Source organism: Mustela putorius, unplaced genomic scaffold (genome assembly GCF_011764305.1).
Source record: "Mustela putorius furo isolate JIRA1106 unplaced genomic scaffold, ASM1176430v1.1 tig00000460_pilon_pilon_pilon, whole genome shotgun sequence".
NCBI classification, from domain to species: Eukaryota; Metazoa; Chordata; class Mammalia; order Carnivora; family Mustelidae; genus Mustela; species Mustela putorius.
Window position 1 is genome coordinate 20,217,555 of NW_025421389.1, and position 16,755 is coordinate 20,234,309.

A 16,755-nucleotide genomic window follows, 5' to 3' on the forward strand; every position below is an offset into this window, starting at 1 on the left:
AGCCCAGGGGGGCTGCCCCTGCCCACCCTGTAGGAGGACTTGGCCCCTCTTCCTTCTTCTCTGCCTTTTCTTTGCAGGCTGAAGGGCCTGGGGCAGAGGCAGCCAGCCCCTCCAGCTCCCCTAGTCACATCAGCACGGACAGAAGCAGCCCGTGCACACCATGGGCTTCCTGGACTGGCTTAGCTCCTGGTCCTGGCCATACCTGTACTCTCAAGGAGCCTCCCAAAGACCTGGGCTTGGCAACTGCCCCGGACACGGGTGGGAGAACAGCTGGTTTTGTCCAGACCCCTCAGGGTGCCTAGGCCTAAAGCTGCCAAACCCTCACACCCAGCTTCCAAGGCTCCCTCATGCCGGCGTGGTCCTCCTTCCCTCCCAGCACCTGTCGGGTGCTCCCTTAATTCTTTGGGTGAGGTGAGGTAAGGGCATGTCCGGCTCTCCTGATCACACCCCCCCACCGATGAGCACCTAGTTTCCTCTGCTGGGTGTTCTCAATCACAAGCTGTGCCTTTAAGGACCGTTGCCCTGAGCCAAGCTCTTGACCTTAGCATCCTCAGCTGAGTTGGATTAAGGAACCGTTTCATGCCTTTGCGAATTCCTTCTGGCTGCTTCTTTCCCCAACATAGGGACAGAGTAGCCAGTGGTCTGAGGCGAAGGGCGGTCTGAGAGTCCATCTAGCCCAGCAGCCCCTTCCCGAAGGGAGCAGAGGCTTCCCCTCTGATAGGCAGTTTGGGATCAGGGAGTGAGCCCTTGGCGGCCTTGGGCGATCACAGGGACTCCCAGAAAGCCATGCAGAGCCTTGAGCCATGAAGGAATGCTCAGATGTCATCCTGTGTGTGGAGGCGACAGAACTGAGCAAGGTAAGAGTCACATAGGACTGCTCTCTCGAGACCCAGATCCCTGCCTAGGGCTGGCCATGTCCGGGGGCCATGCTGGCCTGGCAGTACGGCCACTGGCCCTCAGCCCTCCAGTCTTTCCCTTCCAGACTGAGTTCTGCAATCCTGCTTTTGAGCCTGAATTGGGGCCACCTTGCCCTCCAGCAGCCTTCCGGGAGGATGCCAGCCACAGCATCCCAGCTCCCCGGCATGGTAACCATCTCAAGGAGTGACCTGCATGGGGGCGGGGCGGGGGGGTGGACAGAGAAACCCAGGAACAGAGAACAGTATGAGGGTTGCCCAGGGAGCTCTCAAGGTCCCACCCCACCCACCCACAGGCCGGCGCTCCCGAGGGCTGCAGCCGGACTGCCACTTCTCCTGGCTGTGCATCCTCCTGCTGGCCGGCCTGCTGCTCCTGCTGCTTGGGCTCCTGGTGGCCGTCATTCTGGCTCGTGAGTACCTGGCCCTGCCTGGCAGGAGGGCTTGGGGATGAGATTCCACGAGACATTCTATCTGTCACCTCTGGGGAACCGGCTCCTCTGAATCCCACTCCCCCCTCTTCCCACCTGCAGAGTTGCGGGCTACACCCCTGTCTGGGGACTCTTATCCGCCACTGCCTGCCCAAGGCCTGACCCCCAGTGGGACCAGCCCCCCAGCCCCCACCAGCCTTTCCACCACCACGTCTCCGGCATCTGGGAATCCCAAAGGACAGCCGGAGGAGGCAGGCCTGAGCCCCTTACCCCAGCCCAGTGAGTACCCAGGGAAGATCTTTCTGGAGAAGAGCCCAAGATGGCAGGAGGACGGCTGGGGGCGGGGGCGGTAAGTGCAGGAAGGGGAGCCTTGGAAATAAAAGAGTCTCGCTCCTTTTGACCTCAGAACTTGAACTCTAACCTTCTTCTCTGCAGCCTGTGGGGGCCTCCTTCCTGGCCCAAGGGGCTTCTTCAGCAGCCCCAATTACCCAGACCCTTACCCACCCAACGCCCACTGCGTGTGGCATATCCAGGTGGCAGCAGACCGCGCGATACAGCTTAAGATTGAGTCGCTCAGCATGGAGAGTGTGGTCTCCTGTCTTTTCGATCGCTTGGAAATCTCCCCTGAGCCTGAAGGCCCCCTCCTCAGGTGGGTGCCCTTGCCCCCAGGAGATCTCACCCCTGCTCTGCATCATTGTCCAGAGGACAGAACAGGGAAGCAGCCACAGGAAGGGCTGGCCTGGGAGGAAACCGAGGGACCCGACCATGGGGCCCAGCTATGCCTCCAGCCTGCTGCATGACCTTGGGGAGGTCACTGCCGCTCGCTCTCTATCAGATGGAGCTCCCACCTCTGTTGCCCATGAATAGATGCCCACAAGGACGGATGCACATGGCTGTCAGGAAAGTGAAAGCTCCCTGGGAAAGGAAAGGACTCTTTTTGACCTCCCCAGGTCAGGGCTTGAGGCAGGAGGACCACAGGGCCCAGGCAGCCTCCACTCCGGCTGGCCCTGAGCTCTGAGCCTCCGTCACCCCCAACCTGGCTCCTTGCAGAGTGTGTGGGAGGGTGCCTCCCCCCACACTCAACACCAACGCCAGCCGCCTGCGGGTGGCCTTCGTCTCCGACAGCAGCGTGGAAGGATTTGGCTTCCATGCCTGGTACCAGGCTGTGGCTCCCGGCACCGGTGAGTGTTCTGCCACCCCGCCTCCGCCTCCAGCGGCCTCTCAAGCTTCCACTTCCCTCCCTTCCAGACATTCCCAGCCCCAGCAACGGGGTTGGAGACTCTGGGAGGTTCTGAATCCAGACGCCCCTCCCCAGGGAGCTGTGCTCCTGATGAGTTCCCCTGTGACCAGCTCCTCTGCCTGCTGCCTGACTCAGTGTGCGACGGTTTTGCCAACTGTGCTGATGGCAGCGATGAGACCAACTGCAGTGCCAAGTTCTTGGGTACGGGCCCCACCAAGGCGCAGGGCGCGTACTGTCTATGGGCATCCCACCCGGGTTCGGCCGGGACTCCCCAGCTCTGGCCCAGCCCCAAACTTGCCCGGATATTCTCCTGGCCCAGAAGCTGCTTCCTTGTGAGACTGGCCCAGGCTCTCCCCTGTGGTCCCCGCCTGGCCAGTGGGCCAAGGCCCAGACCCTGGCAGACTCCTGAGCTCCTCCTCCCCTCTGCAGGGTGCGGGGGGAATCTGACTGGGCTCCAGGGCACTTTCTCGGCCCCGGGGGACCTGCAGAGCTACCCTCACCAGCAGGTAAGGGAGTGGGGCAGACACACACGGGTTAGTGTGACCTGGAACAGTGTGGGAGGTGCTGCCTGGCTCTTGGGAATGTCAGAGATCCAACAGGCAGCAAGCGGGGGGGCAGTCCTTAGTGCTTACTGGGTAGCCTGTAAGCACTTAGTGCTTACTGGTAGCTTCACTGATGCAGAGAGCTTGGTGGGCTGCCCGCTCCCGCACCCTGCCCAGCCCCCTGCAGAGAGAAAACCCTTCTGGAGCCCTGCCTAGATGCCCAGAGCAGGACGGGAGAAGGAGCCCTGAACCCTCCCTCCGTACCCTCCCCTAGCTCTGCACCTGGCACATCTCAGTGCCCGCAGGACACGGCCTAGAGCTGCGCTTCCACAACTTTAGCCTGCAAGCCCAGGAAGAGTGCAAGCTGGATTATGTGGCCGTGTATGAGGCCAGTGACGCGGGGACCCTTGGCCTCCTAGGCAGGTAGCTGCCAGAGCAGGAGCCCCAGAGAAATTCCATTCTCCGCGGTCTGATGGTCAAGGCCTCCCCCAGATTCACCCTGCCCTCTCCCTGTCCCTGTCTTCTGTTCTAAGCCAGAGGTATCTCTACTGTCACCCTAGGAAGAGGCTTGTCCTTCCTCAGCCCAAAGCCTTTGTTCAGCTTTGCCCCTGTGCAGAAGGTCATTTCCCAGTACCCTACCTACCCAGTTCTCCTGCCCCGTGCGGCCCACTCCCACTTCCCCTCAAACCCTCACTGGTGTTTCCCATCTCTGACTGGCTCGAGTTCAAGCAGTTTGCTTAACTCTTTGCCAACCGAATATGTGTGTCTTTCTCCCAGGCCGTAAATGCCATGTGTCCTATCCCCTCAGGCCTGCCCCTGGGCACCAGCTCAGAGGGAGGCCCACGGGAACAGCCTGGGTGGGCTAAGGCTCCCTGCCCAGGCGCGCTCTCTGCCTCGGGCAGGTTCTGCGGAGCAGAGCCTCCGCCTCGCCTCATCTCCTTGCACCAGCAGCTGGTGGTGCTCTTCAGGACAGACGGCGGCATCAGCACTGGGGGCTTCTCTGCCACCTACCGGGCCCTCAACACCACAGAGAGTAGGTGCCCCTGGGGGTGCGGGTGTGGGCAGTGGAGGCACCTCCAGGAGAAGGCGGAAAGCCTCCAAACCCGGTCAGAGAACCGCGAAGGTATTATGGGGGCACAGGCCTATCCCAGGGCACTGCTGTGACCCTATGCCTGCAGATCCCTGTGGCGCCAGCGAGTTCTCCTGCCGCGACGGAGAGTGTAAGAGTCTGCAGTGGACGTGTGACACATGGGGACGCTGCCCAGACAGTGGTGATGACAGCTGCAGCAGCCCCTTGTTCCCACCCCCAGGTGAGAAGCCCCCTCCCCGCCAGAGCACCGTGGTGGGGGGAGGGGAGGCCGGAGCAGGCTGGGGGCCCATTCATAAAAGCCCCACTGGCACACTTCATCACAGCCCACCTATGTCCGCCCCCCCCCTGCATGGGGAGACTCCGAAGAGTCCGGGGAGGGATTCTCCCCCTGGGCTGCCAATGGTACCCGACACCACCCCCAAGGGAAGTGGGGATCTGGGAGTCAATGATTGGGGCTTCAAGAACCAGCCCAGCCTGGTCACACAGAGAACCCCTCTGCACAGTCCACCTCGGAGAGGAAGCTGAAGGGCGCCTGGCTGGCTTAGTCAGCAGAGGATGTGACTCTTGATATTGGGGTCACGAATTCAAGCCCCACATTGGGTGTGGGGCCTACTTAAAAAAAAAAAAAAAGAGGATGATGAGGATGATGATGAAGTCAGAGCAGGGGAGTTCCTTCCAGATGCCAGCAGTCTCTGCCAATGTCAGTGCCCTGTGCTCCGGAGATCAAAGAGACTCCTCCTGCATGATGCCCAGAGCTGACAAAGGATGTTTGGGCGGGCTCTTGAGGATAATGGGCACCCGTGATGTGGGCAAAGCATGTCTCCGTGTTATCTCCTTTGAGTCCCACAACAACCCCCAAATGACCCAGAGAGAGCATTTTGGTGACTTGCCCCAGGTCGCCAGCCTGTGTACCCTCTCCTGTGATTCTCTTACAGAGCTGGCTTGTGAGCCTGTCCAGGTGGAGATGTGCACTGGCCTGAGCTACAACACCACGGCCTTCCCGAACATCTGGGTGGGCATGGCCACCCAGGAAGAGGTGGTGGAGATCCTCAGAGGTTATAAGGTGCTCTGGACAGAGATTAGCAAGGACCCCCAGGAAGTGGAGGGAGCCTAGTGGGTGGGGTGCCTGAGGGCTGATTTCCTCCTTCCACAGAGCCTGACAAGTCTGCCCTGCTACCAGAGTTTCCGGAGGCTTCTCTGCGGACTGCTTGTGCCCCACTGCACTCCCATAGGCAGTGTCCTTCCTCCCTGCCGCTCTGTCTGCCAGGAGGCTGAGCGTCAGTGCCAGTCTGGCCTGGCTCTACTGGGTACCCCCTGGCCTTTCAACTGCAACAGGCTGCCCGAGGCAGCTGGCCTGGAGGCCTGTGCCCAGCCCTGACCCCAGGCTGGGCCCCTGCCCCTCTGCCCACCTGTCCACCTCTGCTGATCAGGTGGGGCAGGCATGGGACAAAGGAAGGAGGACCAGCCTTGGACTCTGGCCAACCTCTCTGGAGCCTCCCAGGGGGAGGAAGAGGAGTAGTTGGCAGGGCTAATGGAAGCTTCTCTGTCCTGTTCCTTGCCCCCAGCTCCACACAGTGCCATTAACTGTGAGGACCGCCTCACACCCAAACCTCAGACCCCTATTTCCAATCTCCCGCCTTCCCCTCTCCGGAGACGTACTTTTTCAGGTTCTCCACCAGCTGCTTTCTGACTCGTTCAGTTATTCAATGAAAAGCATTGAGGGCCTAGTAATGCGGCAGGCCCTGTTCTGAGTCCTGGGGATCCAGCTGTCGGTCTGCCTCTAGAACTCTCCCCCCTCTATTCTCAGCTTCTGTTCCCCACCACCACCACCACCACAAGTCTTGGCCTTGGTCTCTTGTCACCGCACCATCTCTCCTTCCGGCCTGCCTTGGAGCAGTGGGTGCCCGGAATGTCTGTCGGAGTGTCTGTCCTGCACAGCCCTGCCTCCCTGTGCCCAGCTAAGACTCCCTCCGCCTCCTTTCTCCCCCAAACCTTGGTCGGCAGCCAGGCGACACCACGAGTTATTTCCCTATTTCCCTGCCGGGAGCTCTTGGCCCCTGAACAACTGGTTTCCTCTTGGAGTCTGGGAGGAGCAGAGCAGAGCCGGCAGGGAGTGAACCCGGACCAGGGCAGGGGACGCCTGGAGGGGGAGAAGCACAGGGGCGGGGCAGGGGTCAGCTGGAGGGTCCGAAGTAGCCAGCGCCCCAAGGAAGCCCCGGGAGACGGGAGGGGGTGAGTGTGGTGGAGGGCGGGAGGGGGGTGGGGGCGGGAGGGCCACAGGGTGGAGTGGGGTGAGGGGAGCTGCCAGCCTCTCCTGTCCCCTGACCTCCGGCTCCCTCCGGGTCCTCGGCTCTGGGGGAAGCCCCTCCTTCGTCCCCCCGCGGGCCGCTCAGCCTCAGGCCCATGGCAGTGGGGTGGGGACCCACCCGGCCGCCTCGGGGGCGGGGAGAGAGGCCCGTGCCTGGATTCTGGGTCCCGACTCCCGTCCCGCCTGGCCCGCAGACTTTGAGGACCCCGGCGGCCGGAGTCCCCGTGCCAGCGCCATGAGGCCCCTCGTCGCCCTGCTGCTCCTGGGCCTGGCGGCCGGCTCGCCCCCGCTGGACGACAACAAGATCCCCAGCCTGTGCCCGGGGCACCCCGGCCTTCCCGGCACGCCGGGCCACCACGGCAGCCAGGGCCTGCCCGGCCGCGACGGCCGCGACGGCCGCGACGGCGCGCCCGGGGATCCGGGAGAGAAAGGCGAGGGCGGGAGTCCGGGTAAGAAGGCGGCGGAGTCGCCGTCCACGGGGCTGTCCGCGCTCGTCGGGCCGAGGGCCGGGGCTCGGGGTCCCGCCAGGGGGCGCCGCCGGACTCAGGAAGCGGGGCGCGGGGAGGGTGACGCAGCCCGAGGCGGCCGCTGCTTCGGGGACCCTCTCCTGCGGGCGACGGGGCCCGGGGAGCTGGCTGTAGGGTGGCCCTTGCCCTGGAAGCGGCGTCCGGGAGCCCCAGGCAGGGTGGGGAGGGTGCCGAGCGGCGCCCCCGACATCCCCGGCTACGGGGTCGGAGGGGGGGGTGGTGTGGGCACAGCTGCCGCACTCGTCCTAACCGCGCCCCGCACTCCCGCAGGGCTGCCGGGGCCCCGAGGGGAGCCCGGGCCGCGAGGAGAGGCGGGACCCGTGGGAGCCACCGGGCCTGCAGGCGAGTGCTCTGTGCCTCCGCGCTCCGCCTTCAGCGCCAAGCGCTCCGAGAGCCGGGTGCCTCCGCTGTCGGACGCGCCCCTACCCTTCGACCGCGTGCTGGTGAACGAGCAAGGACATTACGACGCCACCACCGGCAAGTTCACCTGCCAGGTGCCCGGCGTCTACTACTTCGCGGTCCACGCCACCGTCTACCGGGCTAGCCTGCAATTCGATCTGGTCAAGAATGGAGAGTCCATAGCCTCTTTCTTCCAGTTTTTTGGGGGGTGGCCCAAACCAGCCTCGCTCTCCGGGGGCGCCATGGTAAGGCTGGAGCCAGAGGACCAGGTGTGGGTGCAGGTGGGTGTGGGTGATTACATTGGCATCTATGCCAGCATCAAGACAGACAGCACCTTCTCGGGGTTTCTGGTGTATTCTGACTGGCACAACTCCCCTGTCTTTGCTTGACACCCACTGGAAAGTGAGCTCAAGCTCTCTCACTCCTGGCAAGGAGGGTATGACACTGACAGCCACATCATCTGGGAGGGCTGGTCCCCCCCCCCTTGGGATGTTGTGAAGGACTCTGTCCTGCTGCTGGCAGAGAATGGGGACAGAGGCTGTCTGAGATCAGGGCTGGCAGTGTGGTGCATTGGCTGGATTTCTGCCCAAAACAAAAGGAGCGCTCTGTGCTGGCAGGTGTGGGTCCCCCAGTTGTTCTGGCCCCAGGACTCCAGAGGTGGGGTGCCCTCTTCCTGGTGCGCTGCTTCTCTGGGTTCTCCCTTGTCCCTCCTCCGCCTGGGCCCTTTTCTCAGAGATTATTCAATAAATCAAACAAAACAAAAACAACCTAGTGGCTCAGCCTTTCCTCATTGTGGTGGGGATGCCCTGGTGATGAGGATGGGGAGGAGAGAGGGAATGATGGGGAAGATGTGCAGGGTGGTACCCAGACAGAAGGAAGGGCTCTTGGGCTGGATGAGCCATGGGATAGGAGATACAGGGCCAAGTGAATGAGAAGCCGCTCCATAGAGCTGTCCCCTGAGTTGTGTTGGTTGTGAACAGGAGTGCTTGGCTGGAGAGGGTGCTCTTCTGGCATGTGGCTCTGGCCAGCTTTTTCTGACTCAAAGATGTCATATGAACTGGGCGGGGGCTACCTTCGCCACACACTACCCTGATCAACAAAAAGGATCCCCGTGTGTGCATTTGTGACCGCTCTGGCTGCCTGCCTGGTCTCTAGATGACTGGAAAGCTATTTCTCTGTCCCCCCACGCCAGGGAAGTGGTGTGTTCCTGGGCGGCTAGAGATAAAGTAGTTTCTGAGCTGACCACAAGAGGGCGTCCCAACTCCAGAATGCAGCGATGATCCTGGAGCCCTTGAGCTCAAGGCTGCTAGGGTACTTAGGGAGAGGACGGCTATTGAGGTCTGCCGGTGTAATTCCAGATGGGGGTACAGGAAAAGGGGGTCCTTTGCTCCTAGCTCAGGAAGTTTATCTTCTCTCATAAAATGTTTATCCTCACATTAAACAGAGACTGGAAGGAGCGGAACCTCCCCTTGCTCACCTCCCTCTCTAGGGCTTGGGGGAGGGGGAGAAAAGCCTTCCCCAGGCCTCCCAGCTCCAAGATGGATGTGGTGAAACCGCCCCCGCCCTCCACCGCGCTGGGCATAGCCTGGGTGGGCCGCGCCACTAAGTCTGAGGGTAGCCACAAAGCCCCTTCAAGGTTCCCCTCCTCTGACCTTCAGACGCCAGCCCCAGCCCCACCCCCATCCCAATGACTAACAAGCCAGGGCTTGCCAGACCCACAATCAGTTCAGCCTCTCAACCCCTGAGAATGTGGAGGGGCCTCTTCTCAGTTTCTTTCTAACCTACCCTCCCTCCACACCCCCTCCACCACCCCCAACCCCGCCATCCCCACTCCACTAACCACCCAACAGCTTCCAGAAGGCTGCCCTGGCATTATGCTCCTAGATTTAACGTACAATTATGCGGGAGTGTCCCCCCTCCGTCTTGCTGGGCCTGTCAGGGCAGATATGAACATGGGGACTGGGATTGGGTCCTGGACTTCAGCTCCCAGCTCTCCGCCAGGAGGCCTCACAGCCCCACTCCAGCCCAAGGGACACAAAGACAAGCACCAGGCTCCTCCAGGAACTGGACGGTAGACTGGAGTGCAGGCAGCAGGAACCCCAAATTCCTTTCTGGGAAGAGCGGCACTACAGAAGCTTGGAAGCCAACTCAAGGCATGGGAATGTTCCCACGCCTCTCTACCAGGGCTTCAATCTGGCAAGAGTAAAAAAGACTGGGAGGATTTTCCCAAAAGCCAGGTATGTGAGGGCACAAATTGGAGGGGGCGGAAGCTAATCCAGCAACACCTGGCATGAGCTCTCTCCAAGGTACAGTCCTCACATCCTCTCTTATCTCCTTCCCCACCAGGTCCCCTACAGACCGCAGTGACTCCAGCAGGACTGAAAGACCCTGCTGCAGCCCCAGTTACTCTGACCAGCTGGTCACCCCTGTAAGGATGCACACAGAGGCCTTCAGAGCTGTCAAGAGAAATTTATTCACCAGAAATTGGGCCGGACAGACCCATCTGGGTCAGACAGACCCATCAGGGAGCTGCATATCCTAGGATGGCCCCTTCCATATTTGGACCCTAGTGAAATGTGCAGTCTGCCCTCCCCAGTGCCAAGAAGAAACAAACAGAAGGGGAATGCCATTGTTCTCTGTGATGTGGGGAGTGAAAGGGGTAGGAGTAGAAATCTGGTTATCCCTTCTGAGGCTCCCAGTGGAGCTGGGGTGCCAGAGGGTAACATGGTCCCAAAGCCAGGTGCAGACACCCACCCCCCCAAGGAGTAAACTCTTGATCCTAGCTATTGGATCAGGTTGGGAGGGAACCTCATAAGATCAAGATAGGCAGAAGTGGTCACACTAAGTGCACCTGATAGATACTATCCCCAAGGCCTACCAGTGCACAGGTGTTCTGGCTGGAAGCAAAGGTTCAAGTTCATTCCAAGGCCCTTGCGTTACCAAAACATCTGAAGGACAGTGATGTGTTGTGGCTGCAGAAGCTGGGGAGGAAATGGGGAGGGGTCAGGGAGAGGACCTGCAAATCCCCCACAGAAACACCAGAAGCAGAAGGGGAGCCCCAGAGGTTGGCATCTGGATGGGCCCTGGCAAGCTGGAGGGGGGGTCCACAGCAGTCTCAGGGCCTTGCATAGTGACACACTCACCACCTCTGGCATCACACAGGGGTGCATTGGGTGAGAAAAAGCTGTTACCCAGCCCCACCCAGCTCACAGTCTTCCAGAGTAGCCTATCTCAATGTCCTGGACGTATGGCTTGGAGGCTCGGCATGATGGCCATGGGGGCAGGAGGGAATTCAGGCCAGGAACCAAGAGGTCAGGTGTGAAAGCTGTCCTAGCACAGGTGGCTTCATGGAGCACAGCAGAGCGGGCAGGCAGGGAAGGAGTCTTCAGAGGTAGACATTAAGGGTCTGCAGAATGCCCCGGCGGCAGAGTGGGCAGTTGCGGTGATAGACAGGGTGGCGCATGAGGATCTCAGTGCAAGCCTGGCACAGGCACAGGTGCCGACAGGGCAGAAGCAGCACCGTCTTGCTCTGGTCCTGGCAGATGACACATTTCTTCCGCTCCTCCTGCTCCTTGAGCAACTTCCACGGGTCTTGCCCCGCTACAGACTCTTCCTCGTTGAGCCTCTCCCGCCCGCGAGCAGCTGTTGCTCTGGCCGTCCTGACCTCTTCTGCCTCTTCTGCCTCTGATCTGGGCCCTGCTTCGGGAAGAATGTCCTGTCGCCAGGTCCTGGCTGAGGGCACCCTCCTAGGGCCACCCTGAGGGGCCCCAGGAGCCCCTCCCCGGTTTGGCCAGGAGGCCAGCTGCAGGCTGCGGCTCCAGACTCGGCGCCAGGCCTCCAAGTCCAGTGCTAGGCGAGACAGCCGCACCACATCCTCTCGGAGCCGGTGATAGGATGGCCGGGCGTGGAGCTGACTGAGTGCCCGGGTGGCCAGTCTCAGGGTGAGGTCCGGGTGCAACACAGTCACCGTCACTGCCAGCACGCAAGCCAGCAGCACCAGGCCGGTGACGTTGACAAGCACGAAGCTGGCCAGGAGACGGGCAGCTGACGCTAGGAGCTCCAGTGCTAGCTGGCAGGGGGTCCAGAGGAGGATGGCCATGGCCACGGCACTGCTGGAAATGTGGGCTAGGAAGGCTGCTACAACGTCCGTCATCCTCCACAGGGGCCCCATCACTGCATCCCACAGGGCCAGCATCAGGGAGAAAAAGTTCTGAGTGCCAATGAGGCAGATGTTCACCAGGCTGTTGATCACGTAGGCCACCAGACTCATGGCAATGGCACAGATGTCACAGGCCTGGCGCAGCAAAGCATGGCCATTGGAGACCACATTGAGGACACCTCGGTGCAGTATCTCCCGGCTCCTCAGTGCCCCGTGAGAGGCCAGGTGCCCCAGGAGCTTTAAGCTCTCCAGGCCAGAGCAGCAGCTGTACAGCAGGGTACATAAGGCCTGCAAACCCCCAAAGGTGAACCGCACCAAGGCTTCAATCAAGGCCAGCAATGAAAGCAGGACTCCACGGCCCAAGTGTAAAAGACTAGTCAGTACCGTGTGTGGCAGGTTGTAGATGAAGGCCAGGAGCCAGGCCAGGGAAGCCAGGAGGGAGGACACCAGCAGGAAGTTGAGGTCCAACACCAAGGTCAGCAGGTCCAGCACAAGGCCCACCCCATTCACTATCAGGTACACAGCCTCCATGATAGGGCTGTGGAGGTTAATCCAAAAGGAAGTCTGGCTCCAGGCTGAGGGGGGTGTCAAGGCTGATAATATTGGGGGGCGTCGGGGATTAATTTGGAAGGGAAGTGAGCCGTCTCCAAGCCAGGGAGAACCAAGAATCTTAGGAAGAAGTGGGTTAAAGCGGGGTGGAGTCTCAGTGGAGGGAAAGGGGGCCAGGTGCCGGTCCAGAAGTCCCGGTTTTGAAGGCGGGTTGTCTGGGAAAGAAGAGGCCAAACATCTCTAAAGTGGAGGTAAGCCCGGTCTGGAGGAGAGAGCTCAGCTTTGGAGGCCTGGTGGTGGCGAACCACGACCGGGCAGTGGGTCAGACCGAGAGGAGACCGGGAACGGATGGTTTCGGGCCGGGGCCGGGTGGGGGCGGCGCAGGCTGGGCGCGGGCTCGCGGCCCAGCTACGCAGGTACCCCTGTCCCCGCCCGGCCCCCGTCCTCTGGGCTCGCGGCGCTTTGCGTCCAAAGGGGTAGTGGGAAAGGGCGTCAGCCTCAGCAAACCCCAAACGCGGCCTCTACTCCGCTGGGCGCCGCCATCTTGTGTGCGAAGGGGTGGGGCAAAAATCGTGACGAGAAGGGCGGGACCATGAGCTCTGGCCAATCGTTGAGAAGGAACCGCAGGAAACATCGAGCACTCATTGGTCCGTTTGAACCGCGCCCAAATGTATTTACTCTCTCCAAAGGGAAGAACGGAGACAGATTGAAATCCCCGCCCCCTTGAGGCGGCGATAGGTCAGTTGACGCGCAGAAGCCGACTAGGCCCTCCTCCTAGCCCCGCCCCAAACAGAGCAGGAGTTTGGACTGGGCGAAATGCCAGTGCTGTTCTTTCTCCTGGCTCCAGGTCGTGAACTTTTTAGGTGAGAGTCGCAGGTTACTGCCTCTGAGCTGGGCTCCGGGATTGCACCGCCTCCACACCCTCCGCAGACTTCTGTCTATCCATTCGTCCTCCTTCGTTCATTCATTTAGTCTATTATTTATTGAGTTACTGCAGATATGTTGGGGTTACAAAAAATGTTTCAGAGGGTGTGCCCTCAAGCCGGTCACAAGGGGAAGCACATTGTCACAGGGGATTCCCAAGATGCTGTTCCAGACTGTTTCCTTCAGCGTCATCAGCTTTTCTCGGCATCTTCAGGAGATTATCTCATTGTCATTATGACAAGGAGCCCGCAGACCAGAAATAGCTCACCCTCCTTCACTAGTGCCTATTAATTTGTTTACTTGAACATTCTAGTTCCATATCTACCCCTGGGTGGCTCTAGATTCCTCAATAAGTTATGTTTTCCTTCAATATTCAAAATATATTTGAGACCCCATCCCCAATCTGCTGGGAAACCTGGTGTTGTCTACTAATGCCAAGGATACCTGAGGATCTCATCCTTCCCCCTTTGTTTCAATTAACCGCTTGCTTCAATGCTTCATTTCCATCCTGGCCTGGACTCCCTGACTTCACCCACCTAACCCCAAACGCTGCCTTAATCCCTCACCCCCCAATGCCCCACTGATAGGAAGCTGAGTTATGCAGCAAGCCTTTAATGAGCTGTGGCGGTCCCACCAGGGGTGACAGCACAGTGCAGAGCAAGGACTGCAGTTTCTTTCTTTCTTTCTTTCTTTCTTTCTTTTTAACTTTATTTATTTGACAGAGATCACAAGTAATCAAAGCGGGGGGGGGGGGTTAGCAGGCTCCCTGCTGAGCAGAGATCCCAGGACCCTGAAATCATGACCTGAGCGAAAGGCAGAGGCTTAACCCATTGAGCCACCCAGGTGCCCCAAGGACTGCAGTTTCTAAAACTCCACTGGTTTTGCCCCAGCCTTTCTCTCACACCTGTCAGGCCCCAACTTAATATTTTCTCTGAGATGTGTTTTTTCCTTCCTCTTCCTCTTCCTCTTGGGTTTTCCCTTCCCTTTCTGTAGCCATCAGACTCCCAACTTCCTATTTTGTTATATAATTTTACAGTATACTCTGTCTCTATCCCCAAGCCAAGATAAGCTCTAACCACAAAATGCTAATCTCTCTAAACAAAGGAGAATAATGTAAGGATTTGTATTAGCCTCCTGCTCAGGGCATGGTCTGTTTCCGTTATTGATGCTGACGCTTTTATTGTCCAACTGTGCCTTTTCCCCAGTTTCAAATCTTGGCGAATACACCCACCTCTCCTTCAAGATATTTGATCTCCCCACCTGTAACCTGTTCTATTCAGAAATGTTAGCTGTTCAGTGAACACCTCCTGGGTTCCTAGTCTGTCTTCCTGTAGCACTTCCTGTCAGTGGCCACTTCCTCCACCCAGGGCCATGGACATTACCCTCTCCTGTATTCTTTCATGGCCCCTCTCTACTCCCTACATGACGATTTCTGAATCTGTGCCTTCAGCAACCATTTCCTGGGCACAGACAGCGCCTGGATATCGCACTGGTGCTTCAAATTCAGCATGTCCAGGGGCACCTGGGTGGCTCAGTCAGTTAAACGTCTGGGATCGTGATCTCAGGTCCTGGGATTGAAACTCTTGTGGGGCTCCCTGCTCCGTGGGAAAAATGCTTCTCCCTCTCCCTCTGCCTGCGGCCACTGCACCCCAGCCACTTGTGCCTTCTCTCTGTCAAATAAATATGTAAGAACCTTAAAAAAAATTTTTTTTTAGAAAATGAACCGACTCCACATGTCCAAAATCAAACTCAGAAAACTTGCTGTGCCTAAACTGTGTGCAGTTAACCAGCCAGCTTTCCACAGCAATAAATACCTTCTTGAAATGGGAAGGATCCTCTAAAATAGTATTTCTATTAGTTTGAGACCAAAACTTCCCCTCTGAGTGATCTGAGGCTCACTGAAGCCACTTTGAATGAGCTAGAACTTTGACATCCAGCCACACAGCTGTGGGCAGGCAGAGGTGATGTGGGGCCACAATTCTTGTGACAAATGATTTGCTGTCTTACAAAATGCTCTTCATTTTTTTTAAATTTTATTTTTAATTTATTTATTTGACAGACAGATCACAAGTAGGCCGAGAGGCAGGCAGAGAGAGAGGAGGAAGCAGGTTCCCCGCTGAACAGAGAGCAGAGATCCCAGGACCCTGAGATCATGACCTGAGCCAAAGGCAGAGGCTTTAACCCACTGAGCCACCCAAGCACCCCAGTGCTCTTCATTCTTGAGCTGAAAAGGACCATGTGAACACAATGCAAAAGAAGCACTGAGATGACACCCCCTTTGAAAAAGCCAACGTACTTCGCCATGTAGCAGAATTATAAACCAACCATTCCCCTTGAGTTGACCATGGAAATGGGGGTTGGCTTTGGAGTCAAGTGGTATTGCTACTAACTTGATAACGTGTCTTTCTCCTCCAGGACTATGTTTCAGATAAGAGCCTCTTCAAACCCACAGTTGCCAAAGCAGGGGTCATCATCTATTCGGAGGCTGGAGAGAGAAGACAAAAATGTTAGTGGAAAAGAGCCGACACCAACTGACAGTCAGGAAGAAGTTCAAGTTGCTTCCTAGTGTGAGTTGCAGTGATGGAGAAGAAGGTCTGCAGCCAGTTCCTAAGAAAACCGAATGCCTAGAGGTACTCTCTATCCTTGCAGAATTTTATAATGGAAGTTGGAATGAGGAGTGGGGGGAACCAAAGCCTTCCAGCACCGGCCCCCAGGTTTCTGCTTTCTGCTGTGGTGCTAACTTAGGGATTTTGTTTCGCTCGGTGAGAGATGCTCACAGGGACAATAAAAGGGGCTTTTAGAGATGGGGGTCAAACCATGAAAGCACGTCTGAATCAGGGGTCTTGCTTGTGGTATTATGTGTACTTTCCACCTCCCTGCTAGTGTCCCATCAAGCATTCAGTATAATCTATATTAACTCCATGGTTTTTAGAGATGGATTTTTTTTCCCTTTTTGATCTAATTTTGCTTTTGACTGACACACATCATCTTACAGCGTCCCAAAGTCAAAACTATGTTAAAAGGTACATTTGTAGGTTTGTTTTCATTCTGCCCCTGCTCACCCTGTTCCCTCCCAGCACCAGCTAAGGGCTCTGCAGATCACCAACGTACCAAAAAATGTTTTCCTTTTCACTGGCCTGGCCAAACTCATAACCCTAAACATCGGCTCAGCTGACGATGCCGTTCAGGCCCAGAAAAGCCCTCTTCTGCATTCCATAATGTCCTGGAGACATGAGGTGAGTGTATCCAAATGCCACAGACAAAACTCCTGAATTTTCATGTAGGGGAGGGTTCGAGTAGCTGTAGTGCTTGGGTAAGAAATACATTAATTACCTAGTCAAATCCTCTTGCTTTTCTTCTTGTTCTAATTTATGGTTCCAGAAGTACTCAGAAAATAATGCACTAGCTGAGGAACATTTGTAACATTAAATCAGATTTTTTAAAATGTGTATATATGTAATCTACAGGAAACACACATATTTATTTAATAGGTTTTAGCTCTGTTTTGACATAAGGAAAGGACTGGGAAAAAAAAAGCACCCCGTAATTTTAGGCATTGATTTGACACTGTTGGGGTGGGACGCCTTGGTGGTTCAGTCGGTTAAGCATCTCTCTTTTTTTAAAAGATTTTATTTATTTATTTGACAGACAGAGATCACAAGTAGGCAGAGAGGC

The 16,755-nt window shown here is 57.6% G+C and overlaps 3 protein-coding genes across 3 annotated transcripts; 2 read left to right on the forward strand and 1 right to left on the reverse strand.

Moving 5' to 3' along the window:
- Positions 1 to 641: 641 nt before the first annotated feature.
- Positions 642 to 6,150, forward strand: LOC101673837 (membrane frizzled-related protein). Its single transcript, XM_004750042.3, has 13 exons — positions 642 to 857; positions 983 to 1,085; positions 1,211 to 1,324; positions 1,445 to 1,621; positions 1,778 to 1,991; positions 2,393 to 2,523; positions 2,658 to 2,783; positions 3,012 to 3,088; positions 3,399 to 3,547; positions 4,027 to 4,157; positions 4,303 to 4,434; positions 5,150 to 5,277; positions 5,368 to 6,150. Exons 1-13 carry the CDS (start codon positions 804 to 806, stop codon positions 5,590 to 5,592), a joined length of 1,761 nt encoding a protein of 586 aa, XP_004750099.1. The 5' UTR covers positions 642 to 803; the 3' UTR covers positions 5,593 to 6,150.
- Positions 6,151 to 6,278: 128 nt separating this feature from the next.
- C1QTNF5 (C1q and TNF related 5) lies at positions 6,279 to 8,215 on the forward strand. The gene is made up of 3 exons (XM_004750043.3): positions 6,279 to 6,446; positions 6,717 to 6,971; positions 7,320 to 8,215. Exons 2-3 carry the CDS (start codon positions 6,758 to 6,760, stop codon positions 7,835 to 7,837), a joined length of 732 nt encoding a protein of 243 aa, XP_004750100.1. The 5' UTR covers positions 6,279 to 6,446; positions 6,717 to 6,757; the 3' UTR covers positions 7,838 to 8,215.
- A 1,686-nt stretch (positions 8,216 to 9,901) lies between these two features.
- RNF26 (ring finger protein 26) lies at positions 9,902 to 12,722 on the reverse strand. Its single transcript, XM_004750041.3, has one exon. It carries the CDS (start codon positions 12,136 to 12,138, stop codon positions 10,834 to 10,836), a length of 1,305 nt encoding a protein of 434 aa, XP_004750098.1. The 5' UTR covers positions 12,139 to 12,722; the 3' UTR covers positions 9,902 to 10,833.
- Between the last annotated feature and the right edge of the window lie 4,033 nt (positions 12,723 to 16,755).

What these genes read in the sequence shown, in the direction of transcription:
- LOC101673837 (XM_004750042.3), top strand. Translation starts at nt 804, where the DNA reads ATGAAGGAATGCTCAGATGTCATCCTGTGTGTGGAGGCGACAGAACTG. An exon ending in AGGCGACAGAACTGAGCAAG is followed by an intron (nt 858 to 982) that starts GTAAGAGTCACA and finishes TTTCCCTTCCAG; the next exon opens with ACTGAGTTCTGCAATCCTGC. An exon ending in GGCCCTCAACACCACAGAGA is followed by an intron (nt 4,158 to 4,302) that starts GTAGGTGCCCCT and finishes CTATGCCTGCAG; the next exon opens with ATCCCTGTGGCGCCAGCGAG.
- C1QTNF5 (XM_004750043.3), top strand. Translation starts at nt 6,758, where the DNA reads ATGAGGCCCCTCGTCGCCCTGCTGCTCCTGGGCCTGGCGGCCGGCTCG. An exon ending in AGGCGAGGGCGGGAGTCCGG is followed by an intron (nt 6,972 to 7,319) that starts GTAAGAAGGCGG and finishes GCACTCCCGCAG; the next exon opens with GGCTGCCGGGGCCCCGAGGG.
- RNF26 (XM_004750041.3), bottom strand. Translation starts at nt 12,138, where the DNA reads ATGGAGGCTGTGTACCTGATAGTGAATGGGGTGGGCCTTGTGCTGGAC.